Below are 9,908 nucleotides of genomic sequence, written 5' to 3'. Positions count from 1 at the left end.
GATCTATCCATTGACGAAAGTATTAAAGACTCTTACTATTATTGCATTGCTTTCAGTTTATGTCTTTAAGTAGGTTAATATTTGCTGTATATGCTTTGGTGTTCCTATGTTGGGTGCATATATATATATACAAATGTTAATATCTTCTTGCTGGATTGGCCCCTTTATCTTTTTAAATTTTTAAAAAAATATTTTATTAATTTATTTAAGAGAGAGCATGAGAGTGAGCAAACACAAGCAGAAGGAGTGGCAGAAGGAAAGGGAGAATCAGGGGGCTCCCCTTTGAGCAGGGAGCCTGACTCGGCATTCAATATCAGGACTCCGGGATCATGATCTGAGCCGAAGGCAGATGCTTAACCAACAGAGCCACTCTGGTGCCCCAACCTCTTTATCGTTATGTAATATCTTTTTTTTGTCTTTTATTAGTCTTTGTTTTAAAGTCTATTTTGTCTGATATGTGTATAGTTACCCCAGCTTTCTTTTCATTTCCATTTCCATGGAATTCTTTTTCTATCCCTTCACCTTCAGTCTGTGCATATCTCTAGATCTGAAGTGAGACTCTTATAGGAACCATATAGTTTTTTTTTTAAATATTTTTTTCTTTATTTATTTATGATAGTCACACAGAGAGAGAGAGAGGCAGAGACACAGGCAGAGGGAGAAGCAGGCTCCATGCACCGGGAGCCCGACGTGGGATTCGATCCCGGGTCTCCAGGATCGCGCCCTGGGCCAAAGGCAGGTGCCAAACCACTGCGCCACCCAGGGATCCCAGTTTTTTTTTTTTTTCATACAGATAGTTCTTGCCCTTCTTTTTTAAAATCTGTTCAGCCACCCTATGTTTGGTGAATTTAGTCCACTTACATTGAAAGTAATTAATGGTCTCTTCCCTTGTGGTGGTTTGATGTCTGTCTGTCTTCTCTTTCTCTTCTTTTTATTTACTTTCCCTCTCTTCTTTCTTTCTTTCTTTCTTTCTTCTTTCTTTCTTTCTTTCTTTCTTTCTTCTTTCTTTCTTTCTTTCTTTCTTTCTTTCTTTCTTTCTTTCTTTCTTTCTTTTCTTTCTTTTTCTTTCTTTCTTCTTTCCTTCCTTCCTTTCTTTTCTTTCTTTCTTCTTTCTTTCTTTCTTTCTTTCTTTCTTTCTTTCTTTCTTTCTTTCTTTCTTCTTTCTTTCTTTTCTTTCTTTTTCTTTCTTTCTTTCTTTCTTTCTCTTTCTTTCTTTCTTTCTTTTCTTTCTTTCTTTCTTCTTTCTTCTTTTCTTTTCTTTCTTCCTTTCTTCTTTTCCTTCCTTCCTTCCTTCCTTCCTTCCTTCCTTCCTTCCTTCCTTCCTTCCTTCCTTCCTTCCTTCCTTCCTTCCTTCTTCTCATTATGTTTGGGATCCTTTCTCTTTCTTTTCTGTGTATCTATTGTAGGTTTTTGGTTGTGGTTACCATGAGGTTTATATATAGTGGGACAAACAAACACAGAGAAGTCTATTTTAGACAGATAGTTCCTTAAGTTTGAACACATTCTAAAAGCACTACATTAAAAAAATTTTATATGTATTTTATTTATTCATTTGAGAAAGAGAGAGCATACTGAGGGAGGAATAGAGGCAGACTCCCCACTGAGCAGGGATCCCAAAGCAGGGCTTGATCCCAGGACCCTGAGATCATGACCTAAGCTGAAGGCAGATGTTTAACCAACTGAGCCGCCCAGGTGCCCCAAAGCACTACATTTTTAAAGTGGCTGATCCACTGCCTTTATTATGTATTTGCCTTCATCAGTGATGTTTTTTCTTTCATTTGTTTTTTTCTGGTTATAGATTTTTATTTTCCACTTAAAGAAGACCCTTTAACATTTCTTGTAAGGTTGGCTAAGTGATGAGTTTAACTCCTTTGGTTTTTGCCTGTCTGGGAACCTTCAATTCTAAATGATAATTTTGTGAGGTAGAGTATTCTTGGTTGGAATACTTTCAGTGATTTAAATACATGCTGATAGTCCCTTCTGGCCTGAAAAATTTCTGCTGAAAAATCACCTGATAATCTTATGGGGTTTTCCTCATATATGACTTTTTTTCTTGCTGCTTTTAAGGTTCTCTCTTTAACTTTTACTATTTTAATTATAATAGGCCTTCATGTGGCTTTCTTTGGCTTCATCTTATTTGGAACTGTCTGTGCTTCCTGGACCTGAATGTCCATTTCTTTTCCAGGTTAAGGAAGTTTTCCACCATTATTTCTTTAAATAAATTTCCTGCTCCCTTCTCTCTCTTCTCTTTCTGGGACCTCTATAATGTGAAAGTATGCTTGATGTTTTTCTAGAGGTCCCTTAAATATCCTCATTTTTACAAAGTTCTTTTTTGTAAAAATAAATTCTATTTCTTTTCTCTGTTCTGGTGATTTCCAATATTCTATCTGCGATTGCTGATCCATTCTTCTGTATCATCTTAATTATTGTATTCGTCAGCTCTGATTGGTTCTTTTCTCTTTTGTTGAAGTTTTCACTGTGTTCCTCCATTCTTCTCCCAATTTCAGTGAGCGTTTTAATGATCATTACTTTGAACTCTATCAGATGAATCATCTCTATTTCAATAGGGTTTTTTCCTGGGGTTTTTATCTTGTTCTTTTGTTTGAAACATTTTTCTCTGTCTCATTTTATTTTGATTTTCTGTGTTTCTATAAATTAGGTGAACAGCTACCTGTCCTGGCCTTGAAGGAGTGGCCCTGTGTAGAAGCGTTTCCTGTATAGACTGTGTGTGACTGGGAGCTTTGGCAGGCTGGTTGGAGCTAAGCAGGTGGGGGCTGGGCTGGAGGGGTATCCCAGGGCACTAACCTCATGTCAGGGCTGCCTAGGTACGGTGGTTGTAGCTGGAATGGGCAGCACAGGCCAGAGAATCCCTGAATCTACCACACTGGGGCCACCTTGATGGAACAGCTGGATCTTTAGTGGGCATGGACTGGGGGATCTAGGGTGTGCCTTGTTAGGGCCACCCTGGGGTAGTTCCTGGGTGCACAGTGCCAGAGCTGCCCTGACAGGATGGCTGGAGCAGGCTGGGGGGCCTGGGGCACACCATGCCAGGGCTGCCCTTGAAGGACAGGAGGCATGGGGTGGGAGCAAATCCCTGGGTGCAGTAAACTGGGGCTGTATTGGTGGGATGACTAGCTTGGGTGCATGTGGGGAATGGAGGAGAGGTAGTCTCTGAGTGCACAGTGCCAGAGCTATCTTGGGCGGGATGGCTGGAGCTGGTGTGGGCCAGGGGTCCAGGGTGCACTGGGGCAGCTCTGACCGGCTGGCTTGAGTGCCTGGACCCTGCCCTATCAAAGTGGAGGGCAAGTGTCAAAAATGGCACTCACTGTGCTTCTAATCCTAGAGTTCCAGCAATTCCCTGCTAGTTTGGTGGATGCTATAAGGTTAGTACATGGATTTGCTTCGCTTATAGGCTAATTAACCTTTAAGCTACTGTTTTTGTTTGTTTTTACTGTGTCTCAGGGTAGGGGAGTCTGGACTGGGATCCTCAGTGACATCCTTCCCAACTGCAGGTCGCTGCACTGGGGGTGTTCCCATGGATACCATGTCTCTGTCTCTCTGCTCTTCTCTTTGTGGTCCCTCTATTATTTGTTGGGTAGGGGCTGTTCAATCAGCCCTTAGTTCTTTAGAAGGAATTGCTCTCAATGTAGGTGTATATAAAGGGTGTCAGTAGGAGGAGGTGAGTTTAGGATCTTTCTGTGCTGCCATTTTGGGCCACTTTCCTTAATTTTACTTTTGTCTTTTAATCTTCATGCTTGCTTTGTAAGTGATTGATCCATTAACTTTGCTACATTTTTCCAGTGATATTAAAAAAAAAAATCTCCCCCCCACCCTTGTCTCTTGGCTCCACCTTCCCCCCAATGTGGGGCTTGAACTCACAACCCCAAGATCAATAGTTGCACGCTCTTCTGAGCTAGCCAGGCACTACTTTCCAGTGAGACTTTTGCTTTCATATCCTTTCTTATTAGTGCATTTCTTTTCTAAAGAAGCCCCTTTAAAACATTTATTGTAGGGCTAGTTTAGTGGTGATGAACTCCTTTAGCTTTTGCTTATCTAGAAAGCTCCTAATCTCTCCTTCAATTCTGAATGCTAATCTTGCTGGACAGAGAATTCTTGATTGAAGTTTTTTTCCTTTCATGCCATTTTCTCCTGGTCTGTTTCTGCTGAAAAATCTGATAGCTTTATGGGGTTTTCCTTAGATATGGCAAGTTGGTTTTCTCTTGCTCCAGATTCTCTAATTTCTACCATTTTAATTATCATGTGTGTTGGTGTGGTTTTCTTTGGTTTATCATGGACCTGGATATCTGGTTCCTTCCCCAGATTGGAGAAGTTTTCAGCCAATGTTTCTTCAAATAACTTTTCTGGCCCTGTCTTCCCCTGGGATCTATATAAAGCAAATGCTATTCTGCTTGATAAAACCCAAAGGTCCCTTCAGGCATTTTTAATTCTTTCTTCATTTTGCTGCATCGTTGGGGAGGGGGCGGGGGGAGTTCCATTGCTCCTCCTCCTCCAGCTCCCCTGTTAGAGTCTGTTGTTGAACTCTAGCGTATTTTTTTGGTTCAGTTAGAACTTCCATTTGGTACTTTCTTATATATTCCCCTGGTTGTTCTCATTGTGCTTACCCATTCTCCTGAATCTGGTGAGCATCTTTATGACCATTTTCTTTTTCAGGGAGTTCGCAAATCTGTTTCATTTAGCTCTTTTCCTGAGGTTTTGTCTTGTTCTTTTGTTTGGTGTTATTTGTCCATTCCATTTGCCTCCCTGGTGTGTTTCTATGTATCAGGTCAGTGACCTCTCTCGGTATGGAAGGAGTGGCCTTTTGTAGGTGGTGTCCTGTGGGCAGGAGGACAATCTCTTCGGCCCCCCGTGTGGGTGGTGGGCTATGGCTGGGCTACACCAGTGGGTAGGGCCGGCCCTGGCCTGACGGCAATGTGTTCAGCAGTGTGTTTGGGTGGGGCTGTTGGTAGGGTGAGGCCTCCCTGTGGCAGATCCAGGGTGAATTCCAAATGGCCCACCAGTACAGGTGTTATTGAGGCAGACTGAGCTTACAGATGTGGCTTCCTCCAAGGGGAATCTGCTGTTTCCTGCCTCTTTGGTAGGTGCTTTAAAGTTAGTAAATGGGTCTCCTTTACTTATGGTCTTTGTGCTTTTTATTTTTTTTTAAGATTTATTTATTCATGAGAGAGAGAGAGAGGAAGAGACACAGGCAGAAGGAGAAGCAGGATCCTTGAGGGGAGCCTGACGTGGGACTCAATCCCAGGACTCGAGGATCACGCCCTGAGCCAAAGGCAGATGCTCAACTGCTGAGCCATCCAGGTGTCCCTGGTCTATGTGCTTTTTAAGTTGGTGTTTTTGTGCTGATTTCTGGGTACAAGGAGTCTGTGCCTCAGCCCCTTAAGAGTGGGTTTTCCATTCTTTACAGTTTTGTAGTTTTCCTGAACATAATCCCTATTGATTTTTCAAAACTTGGTTTTTTAGGGGCTCATCTCTCCTGTGGAGGAACTAAGGTTGGAGTACCTGATGTAGAGCTAAAATCCCTCACTCCTCAGGGAACAGTTCCAGACCTCTGAGATCCCTCTCAATTGTGCTTCCCCATGGTTGATGTCTCCCCCTTGGCAAGTCCATGTCTTTGCTTCTCTTTCCCATCTTGGGATGTTGTCCTTTCAGGCTTTGTTGTGGAGGCTCCGTTCATTCAATTTTCAGTTCCCTTCCAGAGGGAATTACTCCATATGCAGTTGTTGATTTGTTGTGTCCTTGGGAGGAAGTGAGTTCAGGATCTTGTTACACTGGCATCTCGAACCCAACTTTGTCCTGCCATTTCTTTTTCTATTTTGAAAGTGCATGTACAAGGCCAGTAGAGGGGAGGGATGAGATGGGCAGAGGGAGGGAGAAAGAATTTTATGCAGATTCCATGCTAAGCATGGAGCCCATTATGGGGCTTGATCTCATGACCCCAAGATCCTGACCTGACCCGAAATGAAGAGCCAGATGCTTAACTGAGCCACCCTGCCCTCTCCTGAGTGTGTTGCTTTGGTTAAATTATCATGTGAGTCTCCGCTTTATCTGTAAAAGAGGCTTGAGACTATGTCATGTAACTGCAACCAGCATTCAATTGGATCTCAGCCACTTCCCCAAATTTTGACCTCCTTTTACACTTCCATCAAGGAGCAGTTGCCTGTGTAACCAGGTATTGGGAGGAGTTCTATAATAAAAGCTAAACTCACATTTTGGGGCCCTTTGCCATGTACCTGCATACAGTGCTAAATGTTAACATATTGTCTCATTTAGTCTTGAATCTTAGAGAAGTGACTTGCTCAGGATCCTAGCTAGCAAGTGGCAGGATCTATCTTCTATTAAGAATCAATGTATTGGGCAGCCCTGGTGGCGCAGCGGTTTAGCGCCGCCTGCAGCCCAGGGCATGATCCTGGAGACCTAGGATCGAGTCCCATGTCGGGCTCTCTGTGTGGTGCCTGCTTCTCCCTCTGCCTGTGTTTCTGCCTCTCTCTCTATGAATAAATAAAATAAAATCTTAAAAAAAAAAAATGAATCAATGTATTTGGGCAGCCTGGGTGGCTCAGCGGTGTAGTGTCACCTTCAGCCCAGGGTGTGATCCTGGAGACCCAGGATCGAGTCTCATGTCAGGCTCCCTGCATGGAGCCTGCTTCTCCCTCTGTTTCTGCCTCTCTCTCTGTGTCTCTCATGAATAAATAAAAAAAATTTTTTTAAAGAGGAATCAATGTATTTGCTTCTAGTTTATACATCTATCTCCTGTGGGCTTGGTCAGTGTAAACCAGTCCACTAGCATCTGAGGCTGAAAGAAGCATCTTAGCCTATAAGGCGGAAACGGAGGCTCTGTGGACATGACCTCCTGTGGTTGTTGGCTCCATGATGTCCAAAGTCCCAGGGCCAAGGCCTATAAAGGTGCCTAGTCCCTGCCAGAGGAGAACCTGGCTGGTTGGGCTGTTCTGAATGGAGCACTAGTAAGGTGGCCACAATCAGGGTCCTTGACTTTAAACTCATAAAGCTGAGTTGTGGCCCCAAGGGCTCTAAATGTCCTTCATGACTGATAGAGTTAGCCAGGCAGCTGGTCCGCAGAACTTAAACAGAGGCATTTATTGTTAGAAAGGGCAAACCTTACACTTGAATGGGTTTTAACATAAACACACCCAAAGGGAGATGCCGCCCCCTCCCCAGGGCAGCTTGCAGTCACCCTGCAGTGACCCTGCAGCCGGGCCCACCGCTGTCTTCTTCAGCAGCAGCGAGAATGGAGTCCCTCCAGGTCACCCAGCAGCTTGAGAGGAGGGGGTATAACACATGCCTGGATTCTATCTCTTCTCTGAGCTTCAGGGAAACTGGGAAAGGCCCCAAGGGGCAAAGCAGATTTTCTTAAAAAGCTGGATGGAAGTATGGGACATTCCTTTGCTTAATAAGTACAACAAAATCAACTGGTCTGGTGAACTGATGCTGCAGCAACATCTTGGGACAGACAGGGAGTCTCCCAGGGGATGATGGACCTGGAGAAAGGCCCGGGCACGGAATCCACCTCAGCGCCTCAGCTCAGAAGGGGGCAGGCAGCGCGGCCAAGCCGGTTAGAGAGGTGGTCCCTCCGTGGTTGCATGATGATCGCCTTTATCTCTAGTGTCAGGCCCCAGAGAGGCCTCAGTCCTCAGTCACAGGTGGGGGAATGAGCTGCAGCTGGAAATTCTCATTCTGGAAGATGCTGCTGAAAGCAGAGCCACTCTGGGAGCCACTGAATGGCCTGTAGCTCTCACTGCTGCGATTCTGGGAGAGTTCTGTGAGGAGAGCCAGCTGCAAAAGAAGGGACACACGTCAACCAAGGTGTGTGGGGGCAGAGACCGTCGGGTGAGCTTGGGAGGCGGTGTGGCACGGAGGTGGAGGATCCTCAATTCCTCTGCTTCAAATACCCAAGGGACGGGCTACACTGCAGGGAGAGGATGAACCTGGGTTTGGGTCCCAGGTCTGCACCTCACAAACAAGGAATGCAACTTTGGGCAAGTTCATTTCATTTCCGGGGCCCAAGCTATTTTAATGCTGCTGTGACTGGACCGGGTACACCACAGCCCGACCCCATGCTCTGAGTGCTTCCTTTCCCACACTCTCCCTCCTGGTGAGCTCCCCTCTGGGCAAATGACCCTGAGTTATGTTCACTGGCTCTGACCGGTCTTTTGTAGCCTGGATGGCCCTAAGCAGCCAGCGGCCACTCCAGCTGAGAAGTGAGCCATCAACCACCGCAGGGCCACCCTGTCCGGGTCAGGCTCCGGACCCGAAGTCCACAGGTACTTCTCACAGCCCAGGATAACTGTAAGGAGTGCCTTTCCGGGAGCAGGCGCCATGGAGGCCTTTCCATGTGAACCATTTCCCATCTGCCACAAGAACAAATCCCTGGGCCCTATGTCCCTGAGCGGCGTAGAATCCACTTCTGCTCAGCCAGCTGCCTGTGGTTCTGTCTTCCCTGGACTTACCTTGCCTGTCACCCGTTCTCCATTCGCTTACCCTGCCAGGAACTCTGCCTTCGGGCCCATCTAGCCATTAAGGGGTCCTTTCTCCACCCAGGCAACAGCACAAGGGGCACATGAATCCAGTTGTCACTTCTGTCGAAAACTTACTACCAGTGACCGTGGTAACTGGAAAGACGGCCAAAGGGCCTGCAAGGTCAAAGAGCCAATTCATCTGAAGTAGTTCGGCCCCAGTGAGTCCAGGACCCAGGGCACAGCACTGGTTCCGAGCTCCGCCTGCAAGTTACTTGGCTGGCTAAGGACACGCAGCAGGGCCATGTGCTCACGTCGCCCCGTCAGGGACTCGCACTGCGGGTTGGGCAGGTTAGAGACATGTCCCCTGGTCTGCTTGAGCCCCATCTTGTGCCACCTCTCATCCTCTGGAGCCCTCTCAGCTGCCCATCAGCCCGTGAAGTTCTCCCTAAGGACAATTCTGTACAAGGCTAGGGACGGAACAGGCAACAGATGTTACATAAACTCAAAGTTCTTTCACGTTCAGACCCTGTGAGATAGAAAGATCGACCACAAAAATATTTTGTTTCCTAAGAGAAGGTATTTCTGTGTTCTACTTGTGTAACTTGGTGACCTTGAAATCAAGGAGTCCTGAATAATGACTCAATAGCTTGAAGGAGAACTTTCTTAGAAGCTTGAAAGCTCCTGGGGCAGAACCTGGCTGAGGCTGAGAGGGGATGGAGGTGATGCCATTTCAATAAAGCCACTGGCCCACATTCAGGAGACCCCTGAGAAGTTTCCTGGAATAAAAACCATCTCTCAAAGGGGAAGACCATTTTCCCTCAGTTACCCAGCAGGTAACTGCATGAAAAAGGAGAAGAAGGGAGTCAGACAGAGAAGCAGACCCTCAAATAGCAGACAGTCATGCAAGCTCAAAATGAGCTCAGAGAACCACTCTGGCCCAGCCGGAAGTCAGGCAGGACTCGAGGAGGGAGAAGGGGGCAGTGCGGACTCTACCTTCAGGGGATAGAGATCCAGGAGAGTGCTTTAACAAGGGGGTAGCAAGACAGTGGGGGTTGGAGCAAGTACACAGGCAGCTGCGTGAAGCAGGGACACTAGGCCTACCGTGGCCTCTCTAAGTGACCGTCCAGAGGGAAAGGGGACAAACCCACAGGATGCAGAGAGATGCCTGTGGGATCGCCCTAGTGAGCAGAGGGGAGCCGAAGGGCGTGGTTCCAGGGCTGCCGGCAGCTGTCCCACTCTGTGCTCCTCTACGGTTCTGTGCAGGTACCAATCGTTTCAGCCCATGGCCCCTTGGAATAAAGACCCGTTTCTCCAGGCTCCAGTAGTTGGGTGTGGCCATGTGTCTAAGTTCTGGATGGAAGTGGTCACACAACTTCTAGGAACAGTCTTTAAATAAAGAGCTTATCTCCCCTCCTC

At 46.4% G+C, this 9,908-nt stretch overlaps 1 protein-coding gene across 1 annotated transcript in view; it reads right to left on the bottom strand.

Moving 5' to 3' along the window:
* Positions 1-7,088: 7,088 nt before the first annotated feature.
* VPS8 (VPS8 subunit of CORVET complex) overlaps positions 7,089-9,908 on the bottom strand; it is a 268,885-nt gene continuing 266,065 nt past the window's right edge. Inside the window, 1 exon segment of the mRNA XM_025451499.3 lies at positions 7,089-7,809. Within this exon segment, the coding sequence (XP_025307284.3) occupies positions 7,660-7,809 (150 nt within the window). The 3' untranslated portion in view covers positions 7,089-7,659.

The sequence above is a fragment of the Canis lupus genome, chromosome 34 (genome assembly GCF_003254725.2).
Source record: "Canis lupus dingo isolate Sandy chromosome 34, ASM325472v2, whole genome shotgun sequence".
Lineage (NCBI taxonomy): Eukaryota > Metazoa > Chordata > Mammalia > Carnivora > Canidae > Canis > Canis lupus.
Note: the sequence above shows the minus strand (reverse complement) of the source record. Positions and strands in the feature narration are given on the sequence as shown.